The sequence below is a fragment of the Pterocles gutturalis genome, unplaced genomic scaffold (genome assembly GCF_000699245.1).
Source record: "Pterocles gutturalis isolate BGI_N339 unplaced genomic scaffold, ASM69924v1 scaffold40992, whole genome shotgun sequence".
In the NCBI taxonomy this organism is placed as follows: domain Eukaryota; kingdom Metazoa; phylum Chordata; class Aves; order Pterocliformes; family Pteroclidae; genus Pterocles; species Pterocles gutturalis.
In genome coordinates this window covers 16,018-30,960 of record NW_010116883.1, presented here as the reverse complement: position 1 = coordinate 30,960, position 14,943 = coordinate 16,018, and the positions used below count along the sequence as shown (strand labels likewise).

The following is a 14,943-nucleotide window of genomic DNA, read 5'->3' as shown; positions in this document are numbered from 1 at the left end:
GGAGGGGGGGGGGTGGAGGGGGGAATTGTCCAAAGTGGAGGCTTGGCTGTGATTTGTTTCTTTGCATAGTTTATTTTGGAAGTTCATTAAAAATATCTTCCTAATACTCAATGGTATGGTAAACATATTCAGCCTTTTCAGGAGTTGATGCTTACTGATGTTTTGCGGATGTGGCCACCTATATGTTAAAAGGAGGAAGGGGGGAAATACACATTCTTTACAAGTGTTCTTGAAAAGCTCGTTTTTAATACTATGTATTTATCTGTTGCAATATGGATTAAGAAATTCAAAACAGATTAAGAAATTAAACACTGGTATTCTTGCAAAAAACATACATAAGGCAAAAATCTGTTTGTTTGTTAGCAATCCTAGATTAATAAATTTGACTAAAGATCTGTGGGTAACAAATATGGTTTAAAGCATCTGACTTGAATGAAATGAAAAGGCTTAAAGATACTGCTTTTTCAGAATTCACTAAAAAATCGCAAGGCTTTTGTATTCCAAGCATGCTTCCCAACTCCTGCCTCACAGTATGCTTGTCCGAGAGCACCAGAAAGGCAGAAGGGCGTAATCAGTAAAAATGAACTTTACTGTTTCAGATGAATGGTATAAAGAATGTAAAGTAAAACATAAACGTACTGAAAGCAAATAGCCTCCTACAACTGTTCCATTAAAATTGGATGGTGCTAGTGTCAAGGAGATGTTGACTGAGAAAGTTTGTTATTTATGCACAGTATGAAAATTGCTTTTTCCTGGCCATTGTTTCTGTTAATTCTTCATTTCCTGATAATTTTTAGTTTCATTTAAGGAAAACTCTCTGCCTAGTATGTGGTGTAAAGAGAGAGGGAGCTAAATTCATTACAATGGGATGATATGTGTATAACTTGTTTAATGGATTGACATAAAAGTATATTGCAGAGGAGACAAGTGGTTTGGATGGCTAAGAGAACTAATAAAAAATATTCATAACCTTCAGGTTGCCAGAACACTTCTGTGGATAACACTCGTCTAAATTGAAATTGTGGCTTAACACCTTCTTAAAATGAGTCAGCAACTTATTTTGGTTTGTTATCACTATCAGATTGAACATTGGAAGTTATTGTCTTTAAGAAAGATCAGAAGACAAAAGTGCTGTTTCTTCTTCCCTTCTTTTTAAAAATGATTTACTTTGTGCAATTTCTGTTAAGCAGGAGGATTTTTCTTGTGTTGAGAAACAACAGTTTGAATGAAGAAGATAAATAGCTGGGAGATGTGAGCAGATATCATGTTTCTCTCCTTCCATCCGTCACTCTAAAAAAGGGAGAGGGGGAGTGACTAAACAGACTTAAAAAAGACACAGAACACTTACTGCTGGTTTTTTCGCATGAATTTGAATAATGTTCTGAAATTAGGGTATCTTTAACTGTCATCTTACTGAACCTTCCCTTTCTGTAGCAAGATGCACTTCAGTTCGAACAGGTGGTCTGGGTACCAGACATTCTTCCTGATCAACAGGCATGCTTACAGCATGCTGTCTATTTAAATATGAGAGTTTTGATTGTGATTTCCATCTAATCCCTTACGCTTTCCCCGTGTAGTATGCTCATCATCTAAGAGGTCTCCATTTCAGTGATAAACTGAAGACAGCTAGAAGAGCTTTCAGGAATTAGTCTTGTGGCAAGTCCTTGCATGTAAACTTTTGTTCATAACTTGGTTGTCAGCACAACTATCAATGTTAAATGAAATACTGAGCACTTTGTAGTGTCTTCAGAAAACTGAAACCTCTCCTTTGTGTCCATAACATGACCATCAAACTACAAGCTTTGAGTTATGCTTCAGTATCTTTTGCGATTTCCACATCTTTCTTCTCATTGATACACTAATATGTCAAAACAAAATTAGAGGCATAAAGGCTGGAAGTAGCTTTTTCTATTTCCTCTTACAATAGGTAATTGCAGGGGATGTTCTTAAAATGATTTTTTAAAATTACGAGAGCCAAGTATTTAACCTTTGAAATGGTGTGGAGTTTATTGTGCAGTTAAAGTCCAATATCATTATGCTTTGTAGTTAATGTTTGCTCTATTGAGCTGCTCGTTTGCCACTAGTTGAGCCATGTGTGCTGAGCAGCAAAGCTGCCTGTAGGACAGGGCTGCTTGTTTGTGTGTGTGTGTCTACAAATCTCTGAGCTGGGAAAGAATGTGTCCTCTTGGCACAAACATTTTATACCCTTTGACTTTGGACCTTTGTTGCTTTTTGTTACAAGCTTCTTGTACAATATTTCCTTAGTGACTTACTATATTATCTTTTAGCTTTATGGGTTTTAATAATAAGTTTTTGCTGAACTTCAAAACTGGAATAGGGTGATGGGGTGGGAAACTCATGATGAGGTCTCTTGTTTAGGAAATGCGGTTCCTTGCTTTTCCTTGTCTTTACCAGAAAATTATTTCATGTCGTGATTCAACTGTAGTGGTGTGCACCTCTTCATTTCTAAATTATGGGGCGGGTCTGTTTATTCTTCTGTCCCTCGGAGAAGGATACTTGGAGTAATTTTCTTTAACTTGCAATACTGATCTTCAGTAGAAGTGTGCTTTCATTTGTGTGGAATCTAGAAATAAAGAAATATGGCCACCACCTTCTGGCTGCAGGAGTATCCTGAAGTTCCCTTCTTTGTCGTGTTTTTCCTAAGTAAGACTTTTTTATTGTAATAATCTGTAAAGTTCTTTTTCTAAATAAAACTCTTAGGTATCTGGTTTTCTTCATGCTCTCTAATTTAAGGATATTGAGACTTTAGTTAATACTATTGCAACCTTTTAAGCTTGTAAGTGGCTTCCAGATAAAGGTGAAGGGGCTTATTTCAAAGGGAGATTTAAAATGCAAGGACTTGGCTGTATTACTGAGGTTTTCTGACCATCAAGCAAACCAGTGGAAAGCTGTTTGAACCAAAATCCTCTGTGACGGAGAGGTGAACAGACAGGTTGCTGTTGTAAGACCTGTTGTATGAAAGTAAATCTCAGCCCAAGCCTCACTTCGTGGAGGTGTGCAGAGGAGCCACAAAGGGCACTGAATGTGAGACAGGAGCAACCTCTTCTCGCTTCAAACTCTGAGCGGGGATTGGAGCAGGTGACCTCCACAGGTCCTCTTCAACCTAAATTATTCCATGACTATCCAGAGACTGAAGTAAAAATATGTCTCCTTATCTATGTCAGACAATCTTCTAGTCTCTGCTGCTACCTGGAGTATAAAAGCAATGGCATTGTAAGGGTGACTGTGCTAGGGTAGTCCAAGGTGACCAGTAGCAGATCCTTAGCGATGGATGTAAAACATGATAGATGAGGAACTGTAGGCAAAAAGACATGACCTGATTGCTGGTAATTTAAGGACAAGATCTTGAGTTTTCTTACATTATCCTGCATATTAGTGTGTTGCTGGGAATCAATGATGTCAGATGTATACTAAGAGATACTACAGGAACTCTCAAATGTCCCTCATTTCACTTGTGTAATGTCATTGTAGTTCTTTGGGCCAGTGCATGTACTTCTAGGGCCCCTCAGCTGTGTTCAAACACTGATTATACACCAGAGCAGTTGAAAAGATTACAGCTTCTTGTAACAAATCTTGCTTTCCAGTTTGGCAAGTCAGCTTGGCTTGTGTAAGTTGGATTCCACGACTGTGTCTGATTTGTGGGGCACGTAAGATCTCGGTGTTTCACTTCAGAATCCTATCAGTATGAACTGGGCTTTGTCTGTTTCCTGCTTTCCTCTTCTGTTCTATGTATAGATCAGAAAGCAGGACTACCCTGCTTAAATAGCTTTTTAAATTTCAATTAAAAGTTTTTTTTTTTGCACAAGAAAAAGTTATGAGAATCTTCTGGGGAAAATAAAGTTGCTCTTAGCAGTCTACTGAATTAGGGTAATTTTTTTCCCCTCCTTTAGCAAATTGATGAATATTAAGGGTCAGTTGGTCAATTACATTTGTGCCCAGCTTTCCTCAGTCAATGGTAGCTAAAGACACTAAGATATATTAAAAGTTTGGCCTTGGGGAATTTATTTTTAAGCATAATTGTCAACTAACTCTTCAGGATAAGTGATTCAGACTACCCAAAACATCAACCACCTTCCAGACAGGTGAGTATACAGTGATCTTGAAGGCTGAAATATATAAGGTCCTGGTGCCTGTTGTTTCCTTTTGTGTACAAATAGCTGTTGAATCTTTTTCTTGTGGGGGATGAGAAATTTTTATAGCTGATTACTTTTAACAGTTGTACTATTATAACGTGAGTAGAGTTGTTATCTGAATGTTACAGGCTTTTTTAGGTTGCATGTTATGCTGTGAATGTCTTCACAGCTTGTGGGAGAGAAAAGGATATTGTGATATGTACATGAAATAATAGGATGGAATTCAATGCAAATGTGTTTTTTTCCCTTTACCTTATAGAGGAGGAAGATGGTGTTTGGGAGAATGGACTGTCTTATGAATGTCGCACTCTGCTTTTCAAAGCCGTTCACAACCTGCTGGAGAGGTGTTTAATGAATCGGAATTTTGTGCGCATTGGGAAATGGTTTGTGAAGCCTTATGAGAAAGATGAAAAACCTATAAACAAAAGGTAGGATGTTTTATTTTGCTTTATTAAAGAAATTGTAGTGTTTATTTAAGCTTCATGCTAGAAGAAACATTTAATTTAGAGCACACTGTTTATGGTTTGTTTGGGATCCTGGATCTCTGATCTTTCTTGGGTTTCTTCCTTTGAGTTCTTCAGGACTTCCTTATGATGAAAGGAAGCAATATTAAAGGTGGTAGGCAGTCTCTTCTGTGCAGATACCCACATACATACCCCAGATAGTGGGGATGTTGGAAGACAAAGTACAGTCTTCTAGAAAGGAAGAAAAGGATAACTGTATGAAGAGATACCTGCTCAGGACTTGTCATTATAGTGACTGGGACTAATTCTGATTGTAAATACTAAGACTTATTCTTTGAGCAAGTGGGATTTAGAGAGCTATTTACAGGCACCACATGAGGTTTGGATAAATTGCATCTTACGGGAGATTTTGAGAAGAGAGTTTGAAATGTCAGCTCCTGGTCAGAAAGAAGGTCCTGTCTGGGAACACCGGTGTTACAATACATGTGGCCTCCATATTGAGAGGGAGGAGGGCAAGAAGATAATTTTTGATCTAAATTGTGAGGACTTCTTCTCATGGTTCTAATGTAGTTTGACATGGTCTGTGTTGCCTAGCAATAAATAATGAAATTAATAAAAAAACTAGGTTAGCTGGAACAAGTTTAATCGCTGTTCCCAAATCAGCTTTTAAAATCCAAAGCAATTTAAAGCTTAGATGATGTTTTTTTTGTGTGGGGTGATTTTTTGTGTGTGTGTGTGTATATGTATGTGTTAAATCTTCCACATAGGGAACTTTTGAGATCAGCAGCTTTGCTTTTTGGGTGTGGAGTTGGCCATTGTTGGCATCTTCTCCAATCAATTTAAACTTGAAAGAAAATTAGAGCTGTTTTGGAGCAAAAGAAGCAGAAGCACATGTTTGTGTGTATTTCTGTTAGTAATTGTGAACTGCTGCTTTTAATTTATGTGTAAACTTGTCCTTTAGTTCTAGGCATCTCTTTCTCCACCCTAGTCAGGGCAAATATTTCCTCTCTGGGGTGTCCTTGTCCATCCATTTCTTGTGTGTTGTTGCTATAAATCAATAGAAAAGAGTTTACTTTTAACTATTTAGGCCAATATTGTCTTGGCATGGTCTGGCCTTTCCTCATCTGAGGAACTGGTTTTCCAAATTGCTGTTTGAAAATAGCATTAGTTATGTCATGGCATCTCTTACAGTAAATCCATAAAGCTCTCTACAGCAGCTGGAAAAGCTGATGAAAGCTTTGAAAATAAAATAGTAGCGTTTGTTTAATTTGGAGACTCTGATTCAGGTCAGAAGGTCAGCATGCTTGATGAAAATAACTGAAGGAATTGCGTGCTTACCCACACAACAGCTTCATCATAAGTAGTCCAGAACTACTGGAAAAATATGTGGAAAGATTTACACAGATTTATGTAAAGAATTTCTGGTAGAGAAATTTCAGTGTTTTGTACCAGATCGCTCAACACCATGGGATTTCTGAGCACTGGCTTTTACGTAGTGAAGTGAGGGGAATGGTTAGCAGATGTGCATACTCATAGCATATTTGGCTCATCCCTTCTAGGAATATCCATGATTTCCTTAATCTATACTCTCTGGAAAGTTAGGCTGTTCAGAGGTATCAGTTCAGGCCTCTGCTCCCAGCAGCTCCCCGTGGGAGAGACGCAAATGGCTGAAATTGGTGCTTTGGGATAGCACCCCTGTAGCTGTCGTTCTGTGTCTGGGCAGGAGATGTCAAGTGGAATGGTTTGAGAGGATTTTGGTCTCTTGTATAAATTGGAATACTCTTCTAGTCAAAAGGGACATTTATCAAATGTTAAGCATGGCACTGCAGCAAACTCAACAGAAAAGGACTTGCAGCCTGCCTAGCAAGCGCTCTGCCTGTTGCACCCAGGGTACTGAGAAGTTTCTTACCAGACAATTGGTATTAAGGTTTAGTTTTTGTTAGTTCTAGGCAACTTTTTGCATATTTTTCCTTCCCTGAGACCTATTTAATCACCAAGACCTATACTAACCTTGTCTTTTTTTGTAGATATGGCTGACTGAATTAAAAACTTAAAACCACCAAATGACCAAAGTCATTCTTCTCTTCGTGATTATGGATGCACTTATCTGAAGAATCAGAACAGTTTTGAAGCTGTATTTTTGTCTTTTGGTCATTTTCACTGTCTTTCAAGCAATAAGAATAGTGATATTCATAATGCTAATCTCAGAAGTGTGTCATGCTAGCCTCTTGATGTAGGAAGAATAGTGTCTTTTTCAGAAGGCTTTCTCTTTCTTCCTCTGTTAGAAATATATATATCTGCCCGGAAAGTAGTGCTGCTCCTATGCAGACATGGCCGCAGATGAATGTGGCAGGTGTTGCATCTGTCATAGGGAATCAGGCATTTCTGTTCAGGAAGGTTGTAATTACTTCTCTGTATTGCTTGTGGTGATTAAATGTCTATCTCATTCGTAAGGAAAAAAAAAAAGTTACCTGTGATAGTGTTGGTATATTTTTATTCATCCTTTCCTTCTTCTAAAGCATTGCGTGGTGGGAGAAGTACAGGAAGAAACTGCGTGTACCAAAAAATGGGAGGAATTTGCCCCACTCTCTGGTATCCCTGCATGGGTGTTGTCTTCATTTCAGACCTTGTTACTGTTATCTTCAATGCCTACTTTCCTCCTGTGTTGTTATGTATGATTTGCTTTCCTTGGGACTGTTCTTTGCATTAACACTCAGAAACCCTGAGTGTAGAACTCATGTGCCTGTGTAATTTAGAGGCACTTGGTATACTGGGGATTTGAAGCCTGCTACCGCTCTGCTTCCGATCCTAGTTTATACCATGCTGCGCTTCAGGGCTCGGCTGGGCACTACATAGACTTGTGCTGTGAAGTATTATAGCTACAGATTTTTATAAGATTGGTTGTTGTTGCTGGCAATCTTTAATTTCAAAGATTGATTAGAGACTGAGTAGCCAGTGCTCTTGACAGTGGAGGTAACTTCTTAACATGTGCTTTCTGGAGCTATGGTTGAGCGAGGTGCAGGACCTTAGTCTACTTTTGCACTGCTTTCTCTTTGAAGCATGCACGGATAGAGCTATTTCTTTCATTTGAAGCTGATCCCATCTGTTTTTTTTCTGAGTTCTGTTTGAAAGCATGTGGTTCCAGAATATGTGAGATTTTCTGTTATCTGGTCTCCCAACAATAGAAGTCAGTCGTGTTGTGCTTTTTGTATGTATGTGGTAGAGCAACAGACGTAAGGCTGTGATTTCTAATGGGTGTTTGCCTGGGACGACAGATCCTCAGGCAGCCATGGCTTGCTGTGTGTTGCTCTGTTATTTTTCCTCATTGTATAAGGTTATATTTTTAAAAAGTCTGCTTCATCATGGTGTTGTGTACATTTCAATTTTAAGAGGGCAGCTCTTAATACTGATAAACTGGTGCCACTGGGGTATGTGAATAGATGACCAAGAAAGTAAGAACTAGATGGTTTGAAGTGTTCACTGTTTAATTATGTTTAATGATGTGACTCCTAAAACAAGCAAACTTATATTAAATAATAATATGAGGTTAGTTTAGTATCTTAGCTTCTTCCATAGCAAAATTTTTAAAACCTCAGCTGTTTGCATTGCGCGGTCACATGCTGCATGTTGACAAGGCTGCAAGGGAATAACCATGACCTGCTCTTCCCTCCCTCCCCCTGCTTCTCCCCAGTCTAAAACCAGCATTGAGAAAAGTGAGACAGTCATGTATTTGGTGAAATTTGATCTGTTAGAACAAGTCACGGTTACCATGCCTGAGGAAACTGTCTGAGGTTTTCAAGTATGCTAGTTCCACTTCTGTTTATAGATAGGGCAGGAATGGAGTGGCTGACTCCCTAAAGTGCGTGTGGTGGGGTTTTTTTGTTGTTGCTCGTTTTTAAGTAGGCGATTTTCAATCTCAGGAATGGGTGATGGGGGTCAGCAGGAGAACAACAGTAGAATAAAAGACTGAAGGGAAGGTTTTGCTAATGGTCTTGGTTGTTACCAAACAGGGAAAAAAAAAATAATTGCCTCTGTATTTGTCAGAACCTTTTTCAATCACTTAAAGCAAGGTAGATTACAGAAGCTCAGTAATGTGGTTTAAATGAGTGCATATTAAATGATGAAGTTTGACAAGTAGGGATGTCTTTCTCTTTTCTCCTTTCCAACCTCTTGTTTTGTTATTGCCATGTTCAGAAATATGGTTGTGTGTGCTTTGTTCGAAAATCCACCCTATTAATGTATGAGACAGAGATTGTGATCTGCTGCCTCCGATTGTCTGTCTACCTTTTCTGGTTGGACTGCTCAAATAACAGCCTTTGGATGAGACTTTTCCTCTTGCCAACGGGGTGCTAATATAGTAATGTATACCTGGAATAAATATGATTAGGAAACTTGTCCGACTAAACACTATTTGAGATAAAATTCCTTAATGAAGACTAAATCTGACACTCCTAATGAAACACAAGTATGAAGTGCTTACATGGAGGATATCTCCTGAAGTTTTGGTAATAAGCACAACTTGCTAAACTTTAACACAATTTAAATACCAGTAAGCAAATAATTGAGTAATCCTGACTGTGGGAGGATGTGATAGACAACTGAAAATCTAGAATGCTAAAAGCTGCTATATTACTTGTATGGTTGCTTCCCCCCACCTTGTAAATAGGAAATAATATAACCAATGGGTGGCAAACCAGAACTTGTGTCTGACAAGTTCACTTAAAAAACAAAATGTAAAAAACCCCCAAAAAACTCCACCATACAACCAAAACAAATGGAGAAAAAAAAGAAAAGCCAAACAAACCCAACCCCAAAACCAAAAAACCACTTGGAAAATCATAAGTGATAAGCTTATCATAGCTTACAAAATGAAACTTGCTGCACAGGTTTCACAGGTAATGCTGTTTTAATGTTAATCTGGGTATAGGATTTTATAGTGCCTGCCTGCTGTTCTTTTGTTTTTTCATGGAAGTATTATTTCCTCTACCTGATGTAAATAAGAAGTATATGAATTTTTCAGGAGTCTTTTCCCATAAAGTCATATGTTAGTTATCTTGATTTTTGAAGGTGTGCTTATCATAGTTCTGAATTTGTGTTTTTTTTCCTCTCTACCTCATCTTGCCAGAAGGAGGAGGTAAAACTAGCCACAGCAGATGCAATTCCGGAGTCTGGTGCAAGTGTGGTGGCAGAGCTGCCATCTCGAGTGGCCGTGGCTGCAGTGTGGGGAGGGTGGTGGTAGTTTTTTCAATTGGGCCACGGAAATGGTCTTGCTGCCTACTTCAGCAATGTTGATGTTGATTATGGAACAGCATGAATGAGATCAGCTGTTGTCTTTGTCTTAAGAGTGGTGAAGACCAAAGGGAATACTGTGCTTCCAGTCCTGAGCCCCTCTTTCTGCCATATCTCCCTGTTTGGGTATCTTTTGCCTATTTCCCGTGGGGTCCCTCAGGAACGGAGGAGTTTGCTTCTTGATCCCTCTAGGATGATGCTGTGAATTATTTTTGAAGAACAGAATGAGGAGATTTCTGGGTGCTAAAGCTCAAAAGCTTCTTCATACTTGAGAGAGTTAACTATGCAAGAACAACGTGTTCACACAGGTTTTGTGTTTATTTCTATATATTTAATTTGAAACCTTAATAGCTGAAACCATAGGGCTCTTCCTTGATACTGTAGGAATATTTTCTGTTAAGTCTGCTCAGCTCTTTTTGCAGTGTAAATTTCCTCCTTATGTTAATCTTTAAATCAAACAATGTCAACATTTTTTTACAACAGCTCTAATGAGGCTGTTCTGGCATCGTGTACTGGCAGGAGAGCAGGTGATGTTTTTCCTTTTACTGTAGACAGCTGGAATTGAGAGCTGCTGTAAGTAGGACAGTGCAGGATAAACAGCAGGAGCTGAGAGCATTGATCACATGATTGTCTCTTTGGAATATTGGGTTGCTACAGAGACTACAAGCAGACAAATTTAGCACTTTACATCACAAAGCAGTTTTCTCTTATTTAGCTTAAGTTACAGTGGTAGTTGGTTCATCAGGAAAAATGAAAAAATTATATGGCTCTTGGTTTTTACCTTTCAACAATAAATCTATGCTCTTTTTGTTCACTGAACAATAAGATAATACAAAAACCATCCAGATACTTCAGATTTTGTTACACAAAAATTTTATGATGCATTTCAATTTTGAACTTTGAAAAAAATCTGGTTTAACAAGGCATTTGTAAATGTTTTGGAATGGAAAAGAGCAATACATTGAAAGCTGTTAACTGTCTTTGAAATAGAGTAATGTCTAGCTGTTATCCATTTGCCAAATATGTTCTGGATTCTTATTCTTTATGGCACACCTATATTTCATTGTGAAAGCTCAAGTTCAGATAGTCAAGATTTGCATCCTCAGTAATTAAAGGATGCTAAAATATAAGATGACAGCTTTTATTTTCTCATTCAAGTTCTGAAATACAGGAACATGAACAAGCTCTTCTTTTTTAATATTGCTTATAATTATTGTATCTGGAGAAATATATACTTTTTGTGTGTGTGTATATAAACTTATGGTTGCATTCTGATAAAATCAGTTTTGCTTCTTTGTAAGATGTCATGCTATAGTTTTAGTAGTGTACAAAAATACAGTCTTTCTCTTTCAACCTTGTTTTTATTGGGATAAAACTAAGCTTATAAATAATGAAGTTAATTCAAAAATGTGGAAGTCTTTAGGGTGAATATAACTTCTTCTGGAATACAGGTCAGTTGCTACGTTTGTATTTGTTCTAGTGTACATAACTTGGTTATGGAATAAATATTTTTAAGTTGCCGGTCTAACTAAAATCAAAACATCCTCAGCTACATGAAAAATATTTTGGAGAGCCTTTTGACAGTAGTCATTAATGATGTGCTTTGAACTGGAAGGTTTTTTTCCGCTTTGCTATTAGCTATGTTTTTTGCTTTGTGTTATCATCAAAATCAGCTTTCTGCTATATTTACCTTCATGACCATAGGGAGTTACTCAGAGATGCTTAGAAAAATGACTGCTGTTCCATCTTTTTGTCAGTAGTTAAAGAACCATCTCTATTTTGAGATCTTATTACTTCATGTTAAGATACAAAATATGTAACTTATTAGAAAATGTGGATGTGCATTTGTTCAGTTGTCTTTGCGCTTTCACGTTAAAGATGGTAATGCCGCTGTGTCTGCTTGAAGTGCAGGCCTTGTGATGGGGCTGATACAAACCCTGATGTTACGGGGGAACTTGTAGCCAAGGGCAAGAAAGGCATGTTAGAGAATTGATTAATGATGAATCAAACTCTTATCATAGAAAGTAGTACTGCAGTGTAATGAGTATGTATGATAGCCTGCTCTTTCTAGAGAACTCGGAACTGATTTCTCTTATCCTCATTTCCCTCAGCCCCCAGCACTTAAAAAGATGCCCCCCCCCCCCACCAAAATAAAATTAAACCAAAGAAAGCCCCTGAAGTATTTAATAACAGAAACAATTAGTGTGCTTGTCTTGTGGCATTTTTTTTCTCTTTGTCTTTCATTTCTTAAATCAAGAAAACTCAAATGTTTTTCTTGACAATTGTTTTTGGTGCTATGTTAATCTAACAATCTGATTTTACTATTTTACTTATTTCATATTTTGCTTATTGCAGCAAATGCATACTTAATTTCCTGCTCCTTTCTAGTCTGAATTAAGGTTGTGGAGTTTCGTAATTCAGAGTTATGGATGGTGAGTGGAAATTGAGGATGTCGTGTTTAAGATAAAGCTGGCTGTTGAAGCAGGGCAGGTGTGAAGGTGGCTGTGTAGAAAGCTTCTCTTCATCAGTGCACTGCAGTGTTGTGGCTATACCTGGAAGATGTATATAGTCACAAAGAACGATTCTGAACAAGTGCTTACAAAGAAAGGTGGTAGATGGGTTGTCTTGAGGGAGTTGCTTCTGCTTTTCTTCTCTTAGCTCAGAAAGCCTCAAGTGGCTTGGCAGCCTCACTCTTTCTTCTCTGTGATGAAAAGCCCTAGAGGGCTGCCTGCCGAAGAACAAAGCGTCTAGTGTAATGTATCGTAGAATAGGGGACGATGTAGTGCATGGTGAGCATGTGGTCAGGTATGTCATTCCTCAGGATTTATTCTCTGGCAGTTGCGTTTTGTTTGCTAACCTGTGCTGGATGGTATAGTGTTGTCTCTCAACTCAGTTAAAGGAAAAAAGAAAAAAAACAAATAACTGAATATGGAGGGTCTTGGGGCTTCGTGGTGTTTGTGTCACCTTAAAACTTTTTTCTATTTCAATTTTTATTTCCAAAGAACCTATGTAATTTCAAGACTGTGTTCTTCCGCCCAAGAATTTACTATAGAAGGCAACTGTCACCTTTTAAAAAGGAACCTCTTTGGTATTTTAAATTTATTTAAGTGGCATACCGAAATAGTCTGTAGAGATGCTTCTATTTGGGCAGCTGTGATGAATCAGTTGGGAACTCTCAGCTCTATTGCTGCTGCTGATAATTGTTGTCAGCCAGTCATGATATATTGATTTTTGGTCAAAATGCCCTGAAGGATTCTGAGTGCTGGCCAATATATACCAATTTTTGGCAAACGTTTTGTAAGTCTGAAATGATGCATATCAGTTAGAGACTTAAGAATGTAGCTGATATGTTTGTGCTCCTAAACAAGGTGTGTTCTACCCTATTGTAAGGGAAATGGTAGGATCCTAATGGTGATGGCCATGACTTCTGTTGCTTTCCAGTGTCCATTTTCCTCATCTAGGAAATGGGAGTTGAAAATTGATAAGGATATGGTAAATATTTTGGTAGGATTAGCAGGGCTTTGACTTGGTAAGCCACTCTTGGTTCAACTCAGAAGTAATTTTACAAAGGCAATCTAGGAAAATATGAGATGGTAATTATAAAAAAAAAAACCCCAAACCAACCAACCAAAAAATTCTCTCTTTCAGTTGAAACATTTTGATGCTTATTTGAATTTACTATTAAATGTGCTATAGGGCTTTTAGTTGGAGACTTCCTTGTTGCTTCTGATGTTGCAGTATCTTTGCCTTTCAGCGGCAGTGTGGTGCTGATTTGAAGTGTGCAATCTAGTGAAGTGTGGATTAGTGAGGTTCTAATGCAGCTAATGTTTGTGAAGCACTTTGAGGATATAAAGCTCTATGTAAGTACTAATGTGGAGGAAAAAACAGACGTAATTACCTTTTCATCAAGGAGGTATTTTCAGATTTGCTAATGGAGATGTAGAAACCTCATGTATATGTAAATTTTACTGTGCTTTCCCCTCCTTCCCTTCTATTTCTCTTATAAAGGTAGAAGTAGAAATTGTATTGAAATTGTCCATATCCGTTTGTTTCTTTATGCATAGAATCATAATCCTTTGTCTCTGAAAATGAAAACATCTTTGTTTTGTATGATTAGAGTGAAGAGGAAGCATAGGGGAATAAAAAAATGTTTTTTGTACAAATGTATTTTAGTGGAGTATAGGTGAGGACTGAAGGTTGCTTGAAAGTAGCATTACTTCCAGAAAGTGTGCGCTTTTTTATTTTTTTTATTTTTAAAGTTGCTGTCAGTACTGGAACTCATTATGACTGAATTCTGGTGTGTTCAGATCAAAATGCATAAAGGATGCTCTTTCTGATGACACTTTGTGACATCTGTATTCAGAGATAAGTTGGAAACTGGATTATTGATATTTAAGTTCTGTGATTAGGACTTTAATGAAATTAAGTTAATTAGAAATATTAATGGAGTAACTTCATATTTAGAGTCACGCAAGACAATGAGATTTTTTTGGAGACCTAGGATTTTGTTTTCATAATTTTCTGTTAAAATTTTGTCCTCTGCTCTTACGTGTGCACATGCAACAGAACCTGATTGTAATTGTAAAAGTACAAAAAAAAAAGGGGGGGGATATCAATGCTAGTGTTAAGCTATATCTGCACCTGAAGGACTTTACTGATTCTCTCTGCATGCAGGGCAGAAATTCTGACTGTTGACGTATAGGTATTTTTAAAAATATTTCAGTCATGAGATGCTCTGCACAAATTATCTAGTGATCTTCTGAGCTACTTAAAGAAATGTCTGCAAATAAAAGCATAGGATGAGCTCTGCATTAGCAGGCAGGAAGCCAGCAGCTTTCTTTCTGTTATTGTGTCCTTGGCTGAATTATAAACATAATTTGCCTATTTACCCCAAAGGGATAAGTAGGTAAATTTTTTGCTTGATTAGGATTTTTGGCTGTGAGGTGAGTTATTGAGAATAGGAGAGAAAGACTTAGAGAAATGGTGGAATATATATATTAAAAATACATATACAAATGAATATATACATAAAAATT

General features: G+C 37.6%; 1 protein-coding gene across 1 annotated transcript in view; it reads left to right on the top strand.

Moving 5' to 3' along the window:
- Positions 1–14,943, top strand: part of LOC104463344 (mediator of RNA polymerase II transcription subunit 13-like) — a gene marked incomplete at both ends in the record, with an annotated part of 36,222 nt that overhangs the window by 5,544 nt on the left and 15,735 nt on the right. Inside the window, one exon of the mRNA XM_010075637.1 lies at positions 4,414–4,582. Coding sequence (XP_010073939.1) covers positions 4,414–4,582 — 169 coding nt within the window. The remainder of the gene's footprint in view (positions 1–4,413; positions 4,583–14,943) is intronic.